Source organism: Oncorhynchus nerka, linkage group LG25 (genome assembly GCF_034236695.1).
Source record: "Oncorhynchus nerka isolate Pitt River linkage group LG25, Oner_Uvic_2.0, whole genome shotgun sequence".
NCBI classification, from domain to species: domain Eukaryota; kingdom Metazoa; phylum Chordata; class Actinopteri; order Salmoniformes; family Salmonidae; genus Oncorhynchus; species Oncorhynchus nerka.
In genome coordinates, this window is record NC_088420.1 from 12,917,158 (window position 1) to 12,939,529 (window position 22,372).

A 22,372-nucleotide genomic window follows, 5' to 3' on the forward strand; every position below is an offset into this window, starting at 1 on the left:
ATACTGTTCACAGAGCTTCACGCTTGAATGCTCTTAGTTGTTGTCCAACTTACACCTGCTATGATGCTTACTTTTTGCATCTACCCCCAAAAATAACATATTTTTCTTAACACCTCAGCGCCCCTCCCCTCCAGACCTCAGCACCCCTCCCCCTCAGACCTCCCAGACCTCAGCGCCCCCTTCCCCCAGACCTCAGCCACCCCCCCAGACCTTCCAGACCTCAGCGCCCCTCCCCCAGACCTCAGCCACCCCCCAGACCTCCCAGACCTCAGCGCCCCTGCCCCCAGACCTCAGCCACCACCCCCAGACCTCAGCGCCCCTCCCCCAGACCTCAGCTCTTCCTTCCATTGCTCGTTCTACGACCTACCCTGTCGAAGGGGATGCTGTACTTCTTCAGTATGGACGGGGAGATGAGAGTCATCTTGTGGCGGAGAAAGGCGTCACAGCCCTGGGAACTGCCTGGGAAGAAACCTGCAGGTGGGGGAACAACACACAAAAACACCACATTACTAAATTGCGAAACGTGTTCTGCATGTGAAATATGACGTGTTTCCCAAGGGAAATTGTAACATTTAAAACCTCCAACAATACACTATAATTTTGTCATCGGCTTCCTGCTTATGTCGACTACATAACCCCACTTCCGGGGAGTGGATAAGCCACAGGAGGGAGGTCTGGCTTCTTACACACAGAGACATTGCAGGACAGGCTTAAGCTCTCCACCCAAATGGGAGATATGGGTGGTTATCAGTAAAGACCTCTCCCCTCTGTCAGATGGAAAACGTGGGGGGGGGTCACAGCGCTCTGAGCAACATGCAGTGCACGCCCAGAAAGCCTTTAATTATCATAATTTCCTTGGTCCCACAATCCCTCCCTTCGTGTCGGACCCCGGGTCACCGCCAACGGGTCACCGGACCAGGCTGCACAACAAGCCAAACTGAAGAGTGAGAAACTTTTGTTGACACATAGGAACATACCTCCGCCGACCAGCCTCAAATGGCGCATGGTGATATCATACAAAGTACTTGAGAGCTTGTGCCAGCTGTGTCATGACAACATTTTCTTTTTTCAAACTTGTGAAATCATGCGAGTGGCGGTTATTTTCTGCATCATACCATTTCATCTTTCTTTTGTCTTTTTTAAAAACTTCTACGGCCCATTTATGTCGCCTTTTCTACACAGACTTCTCAGGGCGAGAGGTGGCTGTCCCCTAAACAAAAACTCATCTCAATCATGTGTAAAAACCCTCACCTCTTTCTTCATCTCCCCTCTTCAGAGGACTACAATTCATTTCACGGCCAGAGCCTCAAAGACCAGAGCCATCTCTTCAAAAACAAACCAGCGTCTCTCGTATAATCATTAGTGTCTGAGGCCTTCAACTTACTAAAAAAAGAGGGAAAGAGATCTGTTTCTCTGTCTCTCGCTCTCTCACACCTCTGACGAGCCGTCTGTGCCATGCCTCAAAGAATGGGAGATCGTTTGCCCAGTTAAACTTTAATGTAACTGACAGTATAATCGAGGCCCATTTCAAACTTCATTTTCATTGCATTGTTTCAGAGCCTGTTGGTCTCAGAGGCTCTCTCTCTGGCGGCTGCTGCGTGAGCTGATAAAGGTGAATAATGTGCTGGCGGAGCCCGTGTATTAATCCCCATTAAAATGCAGCTGGCAGTGTGAAACTCTCCCCGGGGCAATATTAACTTTAAGCTTCATTTTGTCCTTTGAGTTTGAGATGAAGTTCTCTCTCCTAAGTGATTTTGTAAGCGATTTCAAATAGGGCTTTCTCCATTCTGATCGTTTTATACTGTTCAATCAAACCTCAATCAAAAATAATCAATTTCTGCATTCCCTGCACTCATTTGAGATCATTTCCACACTGCCACTTAGAGCTGCACGATATGGCAAAAAAAAATCTAAGCTTTATTTTTTTTCAACAATAACATGACTTGCAATTTTATATTTAAACATTTTAAAAATAAAAACTTGGGTGAATTGTTGGAATCATGGATGTAGAATAAGTATTATGAGTATATGATAGTGGTCACTTTGAACAGTGTTGTTTGACATGACAATGAAAGAAAAAGCCAGGCAGGAGTTATTGTGACAGGGTAGGAACCAAAGGGTTGGTCAGAGTTTCCTAGGGGACCCAATAATCTTTGGCTACATTGAATGTTCTCTTAGCTATTACATGCAGCTAACATATTCATGCTTCACCTATTTTTCTTTGATTTAAAAGACACTGTTGCACAAACACGTCGATTTAGGTCTACACCATCACTGGTATCAGGCTTCATTAGCTAGCTACGTTTGTGCTGACTCATAGCCAACATAGCTATTAGCATTAGCTAATTAGTGGCTAAAACTGTTTATTTTAGCCACAACTTGCTTAGAATAGACAAACTAGCTGTTTGCAGACAGTAAGATACAAACTAATAGCATAATTATAGAACGCTTGTGGATTTATATTAAGAGCAAAGTGGAAATCAGCATTGTTAGCATGTGCTGCATTGACCATGCAGACTGAATGCAAGTTGTCTCATGGTCGAGCAACAAAAACTGTGCTCATTGAGTGACAGGGGGCAGGCCTCGGTCTGTGTGAAAAGCAGCATGGAAATAGAGATAGCAGAGTAAACTAAATAAACTAACTCTACACATGGCGGAGTCGCGTATCACATTTAGCAAACCAAACACTAAAATACCATTCTAGAATGTAAAGTAAAAACTGAAACCTTTCCGTGAAGGTATATAGTAAAACATGGTCAGTGTGCATGAGGATCTGGAGTAGTCTTACCTTGAGCCAGCCTCTCCAGCCTTTTCCCGTGCTCAGGTGGGATGGCATACCTGAATGGAGGGAAAGAGAAAGGAGAAAATTAAGTGGGTGAAGGGGACTAAAGAAGAGAGAAGGAGAAATTACCATTTAAGGACCTAAATGCTTAGTACTCTGGTCAAAGTCCTCATTACACACACACACACACACAACTGGGCTAATATCCCAAACATGAAAAGGTAATTAAATCAGACCATCTTTGAGAAATCAAATGACGAGGACTTTGTAGTGCTCTTTCCCCATTTCAAATGAAATCATCTAAAAACAAGGGAAAGAGAGAAGAGGTAAATCTCTCCCTCTCTGTCCGCATTAGAGAGCCAGAGCTTTTACTGCATTTGTTATTACAACAATTATTTACTACAGTTTAGAGAACGCTTAACCCCTCAGAGACCTCTGTATAACACACCATGTACAAAATCTGCACCTCAACCTCCCTCTGGCCAAAAGCTTGTTTAAGTGATCAGAATAGAAAGGCAGATTATGGAGTCTATGGTGACGGAGTGCTGCTGGGTTAGACTGCCATCGGGTGGGCGGAGAGGAGAGTGCATGATCATTAGTTGTAGGTAAAGCAGAAGGTCAACTTGCAGGTTTGTCTCAATATTACAATCTGTGTGTGTGTGTTATATTGCAGTACCAGTCAAAAGTTTTAGAACACCTACTCATTCCAGGGTTTTTCTTTATTTTTGTAACAATTTTCTACATTGTAGAATAATAGAAGACAACAAAACGATAAACACAGAGTCATGTAGTACTACATGATTCCATGTGTTATTTCATAGTTTTGATGTCCTCTATTATTCTAAAATGTAGAAAATAGTAAAAATAAAGAAAAACATTTTTTGCTTTTTCATTATAGGGTATTGTGTGTAGATTGATAAATATTTTATATTTAATACGTTTTAGAATAAGGCTGTAACGTAACAAAACGTGGAAAAAGAGAAGTGGTCTGAATACTTTTCAAATGCACTGTAGATCAATGTTTTTTTCTGTGATCGAATGAACATTATATCCGCCCATTCTCAATGCAACAAACCAAAACAAATCTAACTTTGCCAGATTGAGCCTGTGATTTTTATGAAGGCAGAGCCAGAGTGCAACGCAGTAGAATTCTATTGGTGGGGGTAGCCCACAAGCAGTCTTTCAATCAGCCGCCAGTGAATATGCTTTTCAGATCAGGGGACAGAGCTGCACATGTTATTTGCTAGTTAGCGAGTTACCAGCCCAGTTATAGATAAGTATAGGTCAGCAAATGGGGGAGTTATTGCTTCCTACAAGAGCACAAAACGTGTAGGCTACATTTCAAGCTGTCTTTGAAAAGCCAGTCATGTAAAAACCTTATGTTTTAAAGGGGAAGTGTTGTATTTTGAGACGGGGCTTGATATGCAAATATGCAGAGGGATAGTCTAATTATCTGTAATGTTCATGGTTTTGGTTAAATTTGACATAGACTGACTTGAAAGCCAGATTAGTGATTATTGCAACAACAACAAATCCAGGTTCAACTATTTTGATGAAAATAATTAAATTATTAGTGGGTCTTATAGTTGTGAAAGACTTGCATTTACACCAAGTATGAATTTTATGAATTCATTAGATTATTCGTGAAATGTGGTGTGTAGACCTTTATTTGTGCAACAAAGCTTAAGAGTAAATTGTAAAAAATATATAAATATGCAAGATAATATTGTTTTATTCACTGCTTTAGCACACTGCCAATCCGGATGTCTTAGCTGTGTCTAAATCCTGGCTTAGGAAGGCCATCAAAACCCCTGAAATTTCCATCCCCAACTATAACATTTTCCGCCAAGATAGAACTGCCAAAGGGGGCGGAGTTTCAATCTACTGCAGAGATAGCCTGCAGAGTTCTTGTCTTACTACCCAGGTCTGTACCCAAACAATTCGAGCTTCTACTTTTAAAAATCCACCTTTTCAGAAACAAGTCTCTCACCGTTGCCACTTGCTATAGACCACCTTCTGCCCCCAGCTGTGCCCTGGACACCATATGTGAATTGATTGCCTCCCATCTATGTTCAGAGCTTGTGCTGCTAGGTGACCTAAACTGGGACATGCTTAACACCCCGGCCATCCTACAATCTAAGCTTGATGCCCTCAATCTCACACAAATGATCAATGAACCTACCAGGTGCAACCCCAAAGCCGTAAACACGGGCACCCTCATAGATATCATCCTAACTAACCTGCCCTCCAAATAAACCTCTGCTGCTTTCAAACAAGATCTCAGCGATCACTGCATCATTGCCTGCATCCGTAATGGGTCTACGGTCAAATGACCACCCCTCATCACGGTCAAACGCTCCCTAAAACACTTCAGCGAGCAGGCCTTTCTAATCGACCTGGCCGGGGTATCCTGGAATGATATTGACCTCGTCCCATCAGTAGAGGTTATTCTTTAAAGGTGCCTTCCTCACCATCTTAAATAAGCATGCTCCATTAAAGAAAAAAATATATAGTCCTTGGTTCACTCCAGACCCAACTGCCCTTGACCAGCACAAAAACATCCTGTGGCGTACTGCATTAGCATCGAATAACCCTTTGATATGCAACTTTTCAGGGAAGTTAGGAACCAATATACACAGGAAGTTAGGAAAGCTAAGGCTAGCTTTTTCAAACTGAAATTTGCATCCTGTAGCACAAACTCAAAAAAGTTCTGGGACACTGTAAAATCCATGGAGAATAAGAGCACCTCCTCCCAGCTGCCCACTGCACTGAAAGGAAACACTGTCACTAGGAAACACTGTCACCAATGATAAATCATATAATAACTATAATTATAGCACGAGCTCCAGCAGGTATATCTCACTAGTCACCCCCAAAGCCAATTCCTCTGGCCTCCTTTCCTTCCAGTTCTCTGCTGCCAATGACTGGAACGAACTGCAAAAAAATCACTGAAACTGGACTCATATCTCCCTCACTAGCTTTAAGCACCAGCTGTCAGAGCAGCTCACAGATCACTGCACCTGTACATAGCCCATCGATCTACCTACCTCATCCCCATACTGTATTTATTTATTTATCTGGCTCCTTTGCACCCCAGTATCTCTACTTGCACATTTTTATGCACCTCAATCTCTCCAGTGTTTAATTGGTATTAATATTGTAATGACTTTGCCAACATGGCCTATTTATTGCCTTACCTCCCTTATCTTACCTCATTTGCACACAGTGTATATAGATGTTTTCTACTGTATTATTGATTGTTTGTTTGTTTATCCCATGTGTAACTCTGTTGTTGTTTGTGTCAAACTGCTTTGCTTTATTCTTGGCAAGGGTCGCAGTTGTAAATGAGAACTTGTTCTCAACTAGCCTACCTGGTTAAATAAAGATGAAAAAAAAAATAATAGAAATATAATTTTTAAAAACTATAAATACAAAAGTATGTGGAGACCCCTTCAAATATACATGATCAAAAGTATGTGGACGCCTACTCGAACATTTTCAAAATCATGGGCATTAATATGGATTTGGTCCTGCCTTTGCTGCTATAACAGCCTCCATTCTTCTGGGAAGGCTTTCCACTTGATGTTGGAGTATTTCTTTGGGCACTTGCTTCCATTCAGCCACGAGCATTAGTGAGGTCTAGCACTGACGTTGGGCGAGTAGGCCTGGCTCGCAGTCGGCGTTCAAATTCATCCCAAATGTGTTCAGTGGGGTTGAGGTCAGGGCTCTGTGCAGGCCAGTCAAGTTCTACCACACTGATCTCGACAAACCATTTCTGTATGGACCTCGCTTTGTGCACGGGAGCATTGTCATGCTGAAACAGGAAAAGGCCTTCCCCAAACTGTTGCCACAAAGTTGCATAGAATCATCTAGAATGTCATTGTAGGCTGTAGCATTAAGATTTCCCTTCACTGGAACTAAGAGGCTTTGCCCGAATCATGAAAAAACAGCCCCAGACCATTATTCCTCATCCACCAAACTTTACAGTTGTCACTATGCACTGGGGCAGGTAGAATTCTCCTGGCATCTGCCAAACCCAGATTCGTCAGTCAGACTGCCAGATGGTGAAGCGTGATTCATCACTCCAGAGAACACATTTCCCACTCCTCCAGAGTCCAACGGTGGCCAGCTTTTACACCACATCCAGCCGACATGCATCCAGCATGGTGATCTTAGGCTTGTGTGCGGCTGCTCGTCCAAGAAAACCCATTCCATGAAGCTCCTGACAAACCGTTTGTGTGCTGATGTTGCTTTCAGAGGCAGTTTGGAACTCTGTAGTGAGTGTTGCATAACCGTAGGGACTGCAGCACTACTACATTGACACTCCAACACACACATACATTGCCTTCAGAAAGTATTCATTCCTGAATTCAAAATGTATTCAAATTATTATTTCATCTACACACAATATCCCATGATAATGACAAAATGAAAACAGTTTTTTTTAGAAATGTATTCATTATTAAATACAGAAATCTCATTTACATAATTATTCACACCCCTGAGTCAATACTTTGTAGAGAAGAACCTTTGGCAGTGATGACATTGAGTCTTTCTGGGTCTCTAAGAGCTTTCCACATCTGGATGGTGCAACATTAACTCATTATTTTCAAAATTCTTCAAGCTCTGTCAAATTGATTGTTGAGCATTGCTAGACAACCATTTTCATGTCTTGCCCTAGATTTTCCGGCAGATTTAAGTCAAAGCTGTAAAACGGTAAAACTGTAAATGGGGAGGCAGGGTAGCCTAGTGGTTAGAGCGTTGGACTAGTAACCGAAAGGTTGCAAGTTCGAATCCCCGAGCTGACAAGGTAGAAATCTGTCGTTCTGCCCCTGAACAGGCAGTTGACCCACAGTTCCTAGGCTGTCATTGAAAATAAGAATTTGTTCTTAACTGACTTGCCTAGTTAAATAAAGGTTAAAAATATATATATATATATATTTTTTTTTAAATCGTCCACTCAGGAACATTCACCGTCTTCTTAGTCAGCAACTCCAGTGTAGATGTGGCCTTGAGTTTTAGGTTATTGTCCTGCTGAAAGGTGAATTCATCTCCCAGGATTTTGCCTGTGCTTGTCTATTCCGTTTCTATTTTTTCCTTTTTAATTCTCACTCCTCAGCGATTGCAAGCATCCCCATAACATGATACAGAGTGATACTCAGTGTTGTATAGTTCTATTTGTCCCAAACATAAAACTTTGTATTCAGGTCAAAAAGTGAATTGCTCTGACATATTTTTTTGCAGTATTACTTTGGTGTTTTGTTCCAAACAGGATGCATGTTTTTAAATGTGTATTCTGTACAGACTTCCTTCTTTTCATGCTGTCATTTAGGTTAGTATTGTGGAGGAACTACAATGTTGTTAATCCATCCTCAGTTCTCTCCTATCACAGTCATTAAACTCTGGAACTGGTTTAAAGTCACCATTGTCCTCATGGTGAAATCCCTGAGTGGTTTCCTTCCTTTCCGGCAACGGAGTTAGGAAGGACGCCTGTAGCTTTGTTGTGGCTGGGTATTGATCATTAATAACTTCACCATGCTCAAAGGGATATTCAATGTCTGCTTTTAATATTGTTACCCATCTACCAATAGGTGCCCTTCATTGCAAGGCAATGGAAAACCTCCCTGGTCTTTGTGGTTAAATCTGTTTGAAATTCACCGCTCAACTGAGGGACCTTACAGACAATTGTATGTTTTGGGTACAGGGATGATGTCGTCGTTCATTTTTTTTTGTCAAACAATATTATTGCACACAGAGTGAGTTCATGCAACATATTAGGTGACCTGTTAATAAGCCCATGTTCACTCCTGAACTTATTTAGGCTTGCCATAACAAAAGGGGTTGAATACTTGACTCAAAAGAAATGACAAAAATAATTCCTCTGACATTATGGGGTATTGTGTGTAGGCCAGTGACAAAACATCTACATTTAATACATTTTAAAAACTTCAGGCTGTAACACAAAATGTGGAAAAAGTCCAAGGGTTGTGAATACTTTCTGAAGACAACATATGTTCAGTTCTGTCACACGCTTATAGACGCTGCTGCTACTCTATTATTTATCCTGATTGCTTAGTCACTTTTACCCCCCTACATATTGTCTCAACTACCTCGTACCCCTGCACCGGTACTCCTTGTATATAGTCTCGTTGTTGTTGAATTGTGTTACCGTTTCCTTTTTTGAGATTATTTTTCCTACTTTTTACCTCCGTATTATTGGGAAAGGGTTCACAAGTAAAGCATTTTAAAGTCTACACCTGTTGTGTTCAATGGAAAATTAGATTTGAACTACCAGCTCTATTGGCATAGCATCAAATGCGATTTTGTAATGCTGACCAGGGCCGTATATATCCAACGTGTCAGAATGAGTGCTGACTGACTATCAGTTTCGCCTTTCAGATCAAAATTAATAAGATTGAATGGAAAGGGGTGGACCTGATCCTAGATCAGCCATCCTATTCTGAGATGTTAGTTACATACTTAGACCGCTGCGCCACTAAGGCACTGAATCTCAGTGCAAGAGGCGTCAATGCAGTCTCTGGTTCGAATCCAGGCTTCATCACGTCTGGCTGTGATTGGGAGTCCCATAGGGCGGCGCACAATTGGCCCAGTGTCATCTGGCTGTGATTGAGAGTCCCATAGGGCGGCGCACAATTGGCCCAGTGTCATCTGGCTGTGATTGAGAGTCCCATAGGGCGGCGCACAATTGGCCCAGTGTCGTCTGGCTGTGATTGAGAGTCCCATAGGGTGGCGCACAATTGGCCCAGCGTCATCTGGCTGTGATTGGGAGTCCCATAGGGCGGCGCACAATTGGCCCAGTGTCATCTGGCTGTGATTGAGAGTCCCATAGGGCGGCGCACAATTGGCCCAGTGTCGTCTGGGTTTGGCTGGTGGAGGCCATCATTGTAAATAAGAAATGTTCTTCACTGACTTGCTTAGTTAAATACAATTTTTAAAAATTTAAACTTTTTCATTAAATGTGCATATCCATGTCTCTGATATTAAAAATGGGGTGCTTGTGAATGAGTTACATGCTGACCAGACCGGACACGTCACGTGCGCGAGCGTCGCAAAATACATTTAGAAATCAAAGTTATTCAATTATTGCACCCACACCGCTCACGTGCGCCAACGAGCGTCTGCAACGCCAAGGGCTAAAATAGAACTCCTTTCTATTTCTGACGCAGATCGCGCTGAAAGTCCTGCCTCTCCCATCTCCTCATTATTTTATAGAAGCAGGTACCCATGTGCCATCTCCTCATTGGTTTATAGAAGCAGGGTGCCACGTGCCATCTCCTCATTGGTTATACCCACATGGGTGAATGAAAGACGAACTGTTTTGCCGGTAGTCGTGGTAATACGATGCGATCACCATATAAATTAAACTATGAAAAGCCTGGAAGGAGGAGAGATGACTAGAAACGATTCGGTTGGTCGTTCAATGTTTATATCCCAGGACAAATTAGCTAGCAACAGCACATTAGCGAAATAGGACAAGTTAACGTTAGCTAGCAAGTGCAAGCATACATGTTTAATGCTTTTCGATCTGTCCCCAAATTAATGTCATTGGTTCAGAGTTTTTGATATTTTAACCTGCATGTCGTGATCGGGTTTGGTGTGTGGGGCAAAATAAATGTATGCACGATAGCGCACGCACGCAGCCGGTTGGGGTTCCGTGTTAGAGTGGGGAGAATATGGGAAAGGGCATATAGAAATGTGTAAGCGACATTTGGAATTTGACCCTAAACTAACCTGCGACACAGCAGGGTTACCAAGGGAACCAAAGTCATGAAAACGTTTAATATCCCAAATCAATATCCTGTTGAATAAACTCCAAAATGAATCACAGTACATCAGTGTTTTAATACGGTTGTTCACAGCTGCTCAACTCATCTGGGTTTTGCTGATCTACACAGCCAAGCCAGTTGATTTGCAACACATAGGCTTGTGGTGTTGCGTGTCAACGCAGTCTTCAAGATGTAGCTCAATAACACACACACAGTAGTTTAACAGACAAGACTGGTCATATCATCTCTCCATTCTCTCCTGGTCTTGGTCGAGTTTCCCCCCAAAAAACAACCATTTTAACTTTAAGATAATCGTTCGTCAATGGCCTACCAAGATAACCTTAGTGCTAAAAGAGGATCTTTAAGTCGTCTTTGGGAAACGTACCTGTCAAGGCCTTCTAAAAAGGATCTTTAAGTCGTCTTTGGGAAACGTACCTGTCAAGGCCTTCTAAAAGAGGATCTTTAAGTCGTCTTTGGGAAACGTACCTGTCAAGGCCTTCTAAAAAGGATCTTTAAGTAGTCTTTGGGAAACGTACCTGTCAAGGCCTTCTAAAAAGGATCTTTAAGTCGTCTTTGGGAAACGTACCTGTCAAGGCCTTCTAAAAAGGTTTCAGATTCACAATGCAAGCGGATGGAAAACATCAATATAATTGATTAGGCAATTTTAACTATTGCCAGTTGTCTTCATTCATAAAACACTTCCAATGCAACAATACTGTGGCACTGACATCTCCATCCTTCCGGAAGAGACACAAAAACAGCGAGAGTCATCTAATACCTGATAAATCTATAAAATTAAGTGAACAATGAACCCATAATGGACTCTCACTCTGCATAATAAATGGAATCTATGCAATTTTAAGATGTTCATTTTCAGCAGTTTCTCTTACTCTCTGCAAACCACTGGGCAATGTTTACAGCATCTGACAACAGATTATTTGGGGGGGGTAATGACAGATGGCAGCAGAGTTGGAGGGGAATGGAGTTAATTTCACAGTGGCTGCACGGGGGGGGGGGGGGGCGGGGGGACAGCTCCTTGCACACAGTTTAACATACTGTAATTACCCCCAAAGTGAAAATGATTCAATTTCCAAAAAAAAGAGGGGGAAGAAGTGTGTGTACAGTGTTTGAATGTTCTCCCCACTACACACACATTCACGGTTAAACAGAGTTGTGGGGTGCATCCAAGTGAGTAAATGTACTTTTAACGAGTGACAAGGGAAGATTACTTTTCCTCACAGGGGCATATGTAAGAGGGAAAGCCACACACACATGCACCGCTCTCACTCACACACCGCACACAGCTCGCGCACACACCGCGCACAGCTCGCACACACACCGCGCACAGCTCTCACACACGCGCACAGCTCTCACACACGCGCACAGCTCTCACACACGCGCACAGCTCTCACACACGCGCACAGCTCTCACACACGCGCACAGCTCTCACACACGCGCACAGCTCGCACACCTCATACACGCACGCACACCTCACACACACGCAAGCACACCTCACACACACCTCACACGCACGCACACCGCACACATGCGCACGCACAACGCACGCACACCACGCACGCACGCACACCTCACGCCCCGCTCACACACACGCACAGCTCACACACACACACACACAGCTCACGCCTGCACCGCGCACACGCACCGCGCACAAACACGCTCACAAATACAACGCGCACACACTCGCCGAAACACACACAAATCCAAAGAGGCCGACAAATAGGAAAAGAGGAGAATGGTGGGAGAGTGGAAGTGAAGGCTCAGGTACACACAAACAGTGATGCTGGTATTGATTGGTACACTCAGAGTCAGCGCAGGTACTACAGGCCACCCACTGAGTGAGAGGTTTAAAAGCAACGGGAGGGGAGAGACTAAATGAGAGGAAGAAAAGAAAGAAAAATAGAACGGTTCCCTCTGAGCTGAACAGGTGCAGGGGACCTCCAAGGGAGTGAGGAGGAAGGGACAGAGCAAATCAAAGAGTGAATCAAAAACAGAGAGAAAGCCAGAGGTCAAGAAAGGAGAGAGAGAGAGAGAGAGAGAGAGAGAAAAGGAAGGGAAGAAAGAGGTAGAGGTAGCCACCAGAGTGAGAGAAAGAGAAAAGCCTGCCTGTGTAGTAGCACAGCAAGTGAGGCCTGGCTCAGTTCAGAGCCCCTTGTTCTCATTCCACCATCAAAACCTCCCTCTACTTCCTACATTATAAATGGCCATTTCTACTTGTCAAATGACAGCACCAGCAATATAAGGATAGGATATCTTCAAATGAAAACTCTTGCTTTAGTAGGCTACTGTATCATAAGACAAGTATTTTCAAAATCAAGCCTGTTCTGGCTGGAGTCTTTTCTAGTTCTAATGGAGGGGAGATGATACAAACTTGTTCCGGGGAAATGTGTTGTGTGTATGACTACAGTCATATCTGCAGACTTTTATCCTCCAATAAAACATATAGCTTAAACCAAGGCTCTACAAACCTGTTCCTGGAGGGCTACCCTGCTGTAGGTTCTCACTCCTACCCTGTTCCTGAAGAGCTACCATCCTGTAGGTTCTCACTCCAACCCCTGTTGTAACTAACCTGGTTCAGCTCATCAACCAGCTAATTATTAGAATAAGGTGTGCTAGATTAGGGTTGGAGAGAGAACCTACAGGAGGGCAGCTCTCCAGGAACAGGGTTGGAGAGAGAACCTACAGGAGGGCAGCTCTCCGGGAACAGGGTTGGAGAGAGAACCTACAGGAGGGCAGCTCTCCAGGAACAGGGTTGGAGAGAGAACCTACAGGAGGGCAGCTCTCCAGGAACAGGGATGGAGAGAGAACCTACAGGAGGGTAGCTCTTCAGGAACAGGGTTGGAGTGAAAACCTACAGGATGGTAGCTCTTCAGGAACAGGGTTGGAGTGAAAACCTACAGGAGGGTAGCTCTTCAGGAACAGGGTTGGAGTGAAAACCTACAGGTTAAAATAACAAGAGAAGATCAATCCTTGACTGACGGCAGAGTGGGTAATTAGTCACCCAGCGAGACCATGGAGAGATTGAAGGAGAGAGAGCGTGAGAGAGAGAGAGACCAAGGTTGCCAGGTAAGATCACCACCGTTACTGATACTTTGACGAAGCGTCTCCCTCCATTAAGCGTTCTGTCGATACCCTTATCTACCACCATTACCTTGCTGCCGTGCGACTCATTTAGCCAGGAGTGGCTGTTAGTTTAAGCCTATGTCCCAAATGGCACCCCGTTCTCTATATAGGGCCCAAAGGGCTCTGGTCTAAAGTAGTGCACTATATAGGGAATAGGGTGCCATAGGGCCTCTGGTCTAAAGTAGTGCACTATATAGGGAATAGGGTGCCATCTGGGATGAACCCCTTGAGTGTGAGATACCGCAGGGCCTATGCAGTAGTGCTGCTTTTCCTATTCGCTTCCAAGTGAAATGGTTGAAGAAATTGATGGAGGTGTGTTGACAAATTGAGGCTCTTTATGTGATTCAGTGTTGAGAGAGCCATAAACGGTAAGAAATAGAATTGGATGCAGAGTGAAGACGGACGGACGGGGGGTCGTATTACAAGATGAATAAGAAAACGACGGGGGAGCGAGAGAGAGAGGTGTTTGAAGAGCACTACTGCTACCTAGCGACGAGTTATGGGATGGTTGGCCCTGGACAATTTAAGATTGCTTGTAGGACACACTCATATTCACATAAAATACACATAGGGGCGGGGCTGCAAGAGGAGAGGGGGAGAGAGACGACAAGCAGCGAACACTAGAAAACTGGACTTTACTCACGGCCGCGTGGCGTTTCAAAATAGTGCACACAATATGGATCTCGAGATATGGATATTGCACAGATCTATATTGCCATTTGGATGTGAATTAGATTACAGTTACACACACACACACACACACATATAGACTTACGTTTTTAAGTCATGTTTTTAAAATAAAATCGTAGATCTCAGTTTGCATTTTGACTCAAAAGCGACCTTGACTCAAAAAAGGTTGGTGACCATCGGTCTAGACCGTCCTCCAGTGACCACCTGTTTAAGTACAGAAGTACATGGACAGTCTCCTTAACTCACTTTCAGCTTTATACATGTAGATGATAGATGCTAGGAGAAGCAGCTGCCGAAAGCCTGTCCAGATCCTGAAATCAAGGAGTGATTTCGGCTTGCCATGTAGATGCAATTTTTTATGTAGATGCAATTGCAGCAAAAAGCTGTCACATAAAATAGAGATAACCACGAGGAATGTGTTGAAATCCCCCAAAACAAGTGCTAAATGACCTACAGAAGTAATTTTATGTATATTTTGAAGTGAGCAGAGATAGTGAGAGACAGAGATGCAAAGAACTAAAAAGACAAATCTAGCCACTGACCAGGACTTGGGCTCTCCAAAGTGGAGGTAGTTGATACTGTAGAGATCCATGTCCTCTGTGTGCCAGGCGAAGGTGGTCTTCCACATGCCAAAGTACAGGTAGGGAGTGTTCACCCCCTCGATCACGATGCCACACTCCTGCTCCACCATGTCCAGCAGCGTGTTCAGGTGGCCGATGTTCCACTCACTGATCTCCTGGAAACACACAGACAGAGGGGGGGTGAATACGATGACCCAATGAAAGCATATTGGCTACATTTACCAAATAAATTGAATTTAAAAAAGCCATGCCTATAGACATGGAGGAGTTAAACTGTTTGTTTGTCACAATTATACTTCAGCTAGTCTTATACCAGTGCATAACATAGCTATACTACTATGAGGACTAAGATGGCCATTGATGTTCAAGGCCATGTAGTAATACATGTTCACCACCAGATGGTATCAAGGCCACATCACATGAAGACATGATATTTCAGCTATTTTTAATTCAAACTTCTCAACAGGTGTTACTGTCAGGTACTTAGTACTAAGGAATTCCACACCATTTGTAACTACAGTGCATTCTTGGAAGTATTCAGACCACTTCCCTTTTTCCACATTTGGTTAAGTTACAGCCTTATTCTAAAATGGATTAAATACAAAATGTCCTCCATCTACACACATAATGACGAAGCGATAACAGGTTATAATTTTTGCTAATTTAGTAAAAAAATAAATACGGAAATACCTTGCTTCTATACATACGTACTCAGACCATTTGCTAAGAGACTCGAAATTGAGCTCAGCATCCTGTTTCCATTGATCGTCCTTGAGATGTTTCTACAACTTCATTAGAGTCCTACTGTGGTAAATTAAATTGATTGGAAATTATTTGGAAAGGCACACAGCTGTCTATATAAGGTCCCACAGTTGACAGTGCATGTCAGAGCAAAAACCAAGCCATGAGGTCGAAGGAATTGTCCATAGAGCTCTGAGACAGGATTGTGTCGAGCCACAGATCTGGGGAAGGGTACGAAAACATTTCTGCAGCATTGAAGGTCCCCAAGAACAGTGGCCTCCATCATTCTTAAATGGAAGAAGTTTAAAACCAGCAAGACTCTTCCTAGAGCTGGGCGCCCGGCCAAACTGAGCAATCGGGGGAGATGGGCCTGGGTCAGGGAGGTGACCAAGAACCCGATGGTCACTCTGACAGAGCTCCTCTGTGGAGATCGGAGAACCTTCCAGAAAGACAACCATCTCTGCAACATTCCATCAAGCAAGACTTTATAGTAGAGTGGAAGACATTCTCAGACCATGAGAAACAAGATTCTTTGATCTGATGAAAGCAAGATTGAACTTTGTTGTGGGGATGTTTAACAGTGGCAGGGAAGGGGAGACTAGTCAGGATTGAGGGAAAGATGAATGGAGCAGAGTACTGAGAGATCCGGCAGGGTAGCCTAGTGGTTAGAGTGTTGGACTAGTAACCGAAAGGTTGCAAGATCGAATCCCCGAGCTGACAAGGTACAAATGTGTCGTTCTGCCCCTGAACAAGGCAGTTAACCCACTGTTCCTAGGCCATCATTGAAAATAAGACCGATGGCCGAGTTAAATAAAAGGTTAAATAAAAAAGTATTGAAAAAAAATCCTTGATGAAGACCTGCTCCAGAGTGCTCAGGACCTCAGACTGGGGCCAAGGTTCACCTTCCAACAGCACAATGACCCTAAGCACACAGCCAAGACAACGCAGGAGTGGCTTTGGGACAAGTCTCTGAATGTTCATGAGTGGCCCAGACTTGAACCTGATCGAACATCTCTGGAGAGACCTGAAAATAGCTGTGCAGCGACGCTCCCCAGCCAACCAGACAGAGCTTCAGAGGATCTGCAGAGGAGTATGGGGAAAAACTTCCCAAATATAGGTGTGACAAGTTTGTAGCGTCATACCCAAGAAGACCCGAGGCTGTAATCGCTGCCAAAAGGTGCTTCAACTAATTACTGAGTAAAAAGGGTCTGAATACTTGCAAACATTTATTTTTAATTTTTAAACTGTTTTTGCTTTGTCATTATGGGGTTTGTTTGTAGATTGATGAGCGGCGGGGAAAAAAACAACTATTTCATCCATTTTATAATAAAACATGGAAAAAGTGAAGGAGTCTGAATACTTTCCGAATGCACTGTATAGCGAAGCCAGGGTCGTGTTCGTATGGCGGGAAACAGAAGAAAACAGTAACAGGGAGGTAAGCACTATTTGAACTTGTCCCATAAGAAACACGTTACTAATGTTCACAATCCATGTGCAGCCCTGCCAACCCTGTCCAACTTTTTAAGAGTACCAGACGCGTGCAGGAACTCGATTGGGCCCCCCGCCGCCAAGACGTTCATATTTATTTTGAATTATACTTTTGTAATGCATTTTGTGACGTGGATAATAATTACAGTTACAGTCTATCAGGTTGCGTGATCCTCGTAATGTTAAGTGGAAAATCCAACTAATGGATGCGAAATTAAATGTATATCACACTCGCACAAACACGACCAGTTATTTCTCATATTTGCATTCCATTTCTTTCACTAGCAAATGCGAGTGAACTGCTGCCATTTTAGAGCCCACTGAGCATTCATCTTATGTTCCCTAACATTAACTTGAAACAATTAGTGTTTACCTTTCCACAACACACATCGATTCGATGGGGTAGCTAGTCGAACAATTATATATTCATCTCCATGTCCGTTGATAAAAACTCTGTACATGTCTGTGTGTTGCAGCTCGAGAATCGGGATATTAGATTTACTCAGTGGATTTACTTTTTATAAAAAATATATGTGTCAGCCCATTTTCATTTATGCGTACTTTAACTCAGATCGTACATGGCCAGAGAATTGCGTATTTGGTACGCAAAATGCATGCATGTTCGCAGGTCTGCATGTCTAATAAGCAAGGCTTGTTCCTGGGCTGACTTACGGAGTCATAGATGGAGCCGCTGACGTCAGCCCCGTAGATTGGAGACACAAAGGTGAGGTTCTTCCAGTACTTCCTCTCCAGGTCGTCAAAGTCCTTGTGTCGGGGAGTACAGTACCTGGGAGTGGAGGGGAGAGAGGTCTATAGTTCACCAGACAGATATTAAATGGGAAAGGCAGTGAAACAGGCAATGACCAAGGAAACACAATAATATCAATGGAAAAGTGATAAATCAAAGGTTCACAATTGTACTGTGCCATTTGTAATGGTCTCAACTCTTCATAACTGTGGTAAACTAAATTGCTGTGATTGGGAAAGAAAACATTTTATATAAAACTTTTTTTAAACTACAAAAAAAATACAAAATTAAACTGGGAGAATAAATTATTCTTTAGTTTTCACTGTGAAAAAAAACTGTCTCTGATCATAACAGTAATGTATCTTCCTCATTATTCTGAATGGGTCTCGATGGGTGTAGAATGTCTGGTAGCTGGGTGATGTGAGGTCCTACTTTCTGCTGTTGGCCAGTTGGCGGTACTCCCCCACAGTCATGGACTTCTTCTGGATGTTGTACTGGGTAAAGAGGCCTGACTGGCCCGTCACCACCTGCATGATGGGAGCAGGGATCGTCATCTCCTCAATGACGTCATATGACTTCCGTGGCTTCCAGTCCTTGGGGGGAATCACCTGCAAGAAGGGCAGGATGGAGGGAGGAAATGTGAAAGTAAGTGAGTGAGAGAGGATGTGAGGGGGCGAGAGTGAAAGAAAGGGAAAAGAGACAACCGTGACCAAGTGAGATGGAGAGGCAATAACAATACAAGGATGAATTATTAGTGTTTGGCAATTTAAACTAAACTGTCCTGATGTGTGTGTGTGTGTGTGTACCTTCGCCAGGCCTGCACGGTGTGCTCCTTGAGTCTCCATGTAGGCAACGTATTTGGCAAAGTCCTTGAATTCCTCCATGGTGGGCCGGAATGTCATGATCTTACAACCTGGATTCATTACTGGGACCGGAGCTGAATCTGCAGCTAGTTCTGGGGCTGTATCTGGTGTTAGCTCAGGGGCTAATTCTGGGGCTGGAGCGGAATCTGCAGCTAGTTCTGGGGACATGTCTGGTGCAGGATCGTGGCCCATGTCTGGTGCTTCCAGCGACATGGTGGCAGGTAGAACTGGAAATAGAAAGGAATGACAGCAAATAGAATAAAAAAAGCAATACATTTTAATTTATTTTTTACCTTTATTTAACTAGGCAAGTCAGTTAAGAACACATTTTTGTGATGACGTCATATGACTTCCGTGGCTTCCAGTAAGAACACATTTTTATTTACAATGACGGCCTACCCCGACGACACTGGGCCAATTGTGCGCCGCCCTATGAGACTCCCAATCACGGCCGGATGTGATACAGCCTGGATTCTAACCAGGGACTGTAGTGACGCCTCTAGCACTGCGATGCTGTGTCTAAGACTGCTGTGCCCCCCCGGGAGCCCAATAAGGCACCGACAGACCTGGGTTCATATGTATCTAGTCTCGAAAACCCCACCCTAGGTAACAGTGACTAGGGCACGGGTTGCCAAACGACAAATGTTTCCGTTTATTACACATCAGCATGACAGTACATTCAAAAGCATTTCAAACTGAAGGAAGTATGGTTTTTGAATGCATCAGAAAAGGTATTGAGACGTTCAGGCAATAATTTTGTAGGATTTTCTAGGTGGGGAAATAACAATCAGTAGTTATGTGTCCTTGGCGAAAGATTTTCATGTGAATATTCTAAAAGCTGCATAAATCTAATTTAAAAAACATTTTTCAACCAGAGATGCGTTTCCATCAAATTGACTTGTTGCTGATAAAAGTGTGTGTGATGACGTGTGGGGGGAAAAAAAGGATTTCCATCGCATTTTCAACTCTACTATAGGTTGTCACTAAACATGTTGCATTATTAATGTAATGGCGGCTGTTTAACGGGCTCATGACTAGGGCTGTCCCAGTCAACAACAAAAAATTATAGGTCGACCGAGAACAATCGAAAGAACAGGTCGACATTTTTAAACGTGTATTTGACCATATATAGACAGACGCGATGTATTTAAATCAAATCAACTATACTGGGAAAATATATAAAACGCAACATGTAAAGTGTTCGTCCCATGTTACATGAGCTGAAATAAAAAGATGGCAGAAATGTTCCATACAAACAAAAAGCGTATTTATTTCAAATTCTGTGCACAAATGTGTTCACATCGCTGTTAGTGAGTATTTGCCAACAACCTAACAGGTGTGGCATATCAAGATGCTGATTAAACAGCATGATCATTACACAGGTGTGACTTGTTCTGGGGACAATAAAAGGCCACTCTAATATGTGCAGTTTTGTTACACAACACAAACCCACAGATATCTCAAGTTAAGGGAGTTTACAATTGGAATGCTGACTGAATGCATATCCACCGGAGCTGTTGCCAGAGAATGAGAATTTAATGTTAATTTATTTACCATGTTTTAGTGAATTTGGCAGTACATCCAACCGGCCTCACAACCGCAGACCACGTGTATGGAGTCGTGTGGGCAAGCGGTTTGCGGATGTCAACGGTGTGAACAGAGTGCCCTATGTTGGCGGTGGTGTTATGGTATACGCAGGCATAAATTACGTGCAATGAACACAGTTGCATTTTATCTATGGCAATTTAAATGCACAGAGATACCGTGATGAGTTCCTGAGGCCCATTGTCGCGCCATTAATCCGCCCACATCACCTCATGTTTCAGCATGATAATGCACAGCCACATGTCGCAAGGATCTGTACACAATTCCTGGAAGACGAAAATGTACCAGTTCTTCAATGGCCCGCATACACACCAGACATGTCGCCCATTGAGCATGTTCGGGATATTTTCTATCAACGTGTACGCCAGCATATTCCAGTTCCTGACAATATCCAGCAACTTCACACAGCCATTGAAGGAGTGGGACAACATTCCACAATCAACTGACTGATCAACTCTATGCAAATGGGATGTGTACCGCTGCATGAGGCAAAAGCTGTCAAGCTGTGACAAGCAGGTGCATATCTGTATTCCCAGGCAAGTGAAATACATAGAATAGGGCCTAATGATTTTTTGGGGCAAATGACTGGATTTCCTTATGTACTAAGTCAGTCAAATCTTTGAAATTGTTGCGTTTATATTTTTGTTCAGTATGAATGCAGTAAACTTATGCAACACGTTAGGACATAAAACGGATCGCGTTCTTCATTTCACTTGTCACATTATGAAGTACGGTAGTTCTCCAGAACGGTTGAGCCAGTCACGTGTTTGTTTGCAAATAGCACAAAGGGACACAGCGGGAGCAGAGTCCAGCTGTGTATTGACTTGGGTCGCGTTTTATATTGAAAGTCAACTGTTTTTTTGCTTCAATAAAAATAATTCAGGGACGTGCAACTATAGTTTCCCTTAATATAAAACACAGTGCAAAACAATAAGTAGAAAATAGCTTCATTTTCATCAGATAACAGAAGTGCACGCTATATGGTTGGAAGCCACACGCGTAAATAAGCTTCATGTTTTTGCATGGCCATCATATTGCTCATGTTTATCATAGAAATAATGTAGCAGGCTACATTTCCTAAAGGTTTTTGTTTGGTTTAAAAAAGGTAATCTTTAATTTTACCAGAGAAAAGTAGGCTGGCTACACCAAGAAAAGTAGCTCCACTTCCTTCAGTCAGAGCGCTGTCTGCTGACAGAATGCCTGTTTGTGAATTTGCATCTGAGTGGAGAAATGCAACTGAAGCATGAAATTAGTCTGATGACGAGCAGAAATTAGAAGAAGCATCTTAGAGCTGCGCTTCCAAACGCAGCAAGTTATTTATTATGCAGTTTATTTTTATTGCGTGAAAAAAAAATTCTGCATTAACGCGACCCTTAAGTTTAACTTGATAGTTATCTAAGAAACTGACTGAAATAATGTGACGGGTATCATAGTGTTCGCTTTCTGAGGTGTTTGCGAACTTAATGCCCGTTGGATGAGTTGTGTACATCTGCCACTGCTTGATTTCCTTGCGTTTATTTCCTCTCTTCTAGCAGAGTGAAGGAAAAGTAGCCAACAAGTGCTCATTATATGTGGGAACTCCTTCAAGACGCCCTAGCGACTCGACACAGGCACCGCGTGTACACATGCTGCTTCAGAGACAGTACAGTTCTTCCTTCAGACAAGCATGCGACAAAACTTTGTTAATTTGCACAACGTCTCGTTTAGGCTCATTAGCATTTTTAGCTAGCAGCCTCCGTGGATATTCGATATTACGTATGCTAATTTTGTTAGCATTCTGGTAGACACCCAATAGACGTGTTAGCTGTTTTTGCGACCCTTGTGTAATAAACCTTTAATACCGTAAATCCAGAGATGAAGGACGGTTTCCCGCCGGGCCCTAATCAGTAGGTTATTAAACAAAGACTCAAACTGGAAACATGAGCAGGATCTGTCTTATTACTGTA

General features: G+C 43.2%; 1 protein-coding gene across 3 annotated transcripts in view; it reads right to left on the minus strand.

Moving 5' to 3' along the window:
* The window catches only part of LOC115116421 (lysine-specific demethylase 4B-like), a 98,515-nt gene that overhangs the window by 73,044 nt on the left and 3,099 nt on the right, over nt 1-22,372 (minus strand). For 2 of the 3 annotated variants that reach the window (XM_065009565.1, XM_065009563.1), the window contains exons 2-7: nt 18,765-19,048; nt 18,391-18,566; nt 17,883-17,997; nt 14,943-15,136; nt 2,789-2,838; nt 368-471 (exon numbers count right to left, since the gene is read on the minus strand). In XM_065009565.1, the coding sequence (XP_064865637.1) occupies nt 368-471; nt 2,789-2,838; nt 14,943-15,136; nt 17,883-17,997; nt 18,391-18,566; nt 18,765-19,034 (909 nt within the window). In that variant the 5' untranslated portion in view covers nt 19,035-19,048. Of the gene's footprint in view, nt 1-367; nt 472-2,788; nt 2,839-14,942; nt 15,137-17,882; nt 17,998-18,390; nt 18,567-18,764; nt 19,049-21,548; nt 21,572-22,372 lie in introns of those variants that run through there. The other variant, XM_065009564.1, reaches the window with a different exon arrangement.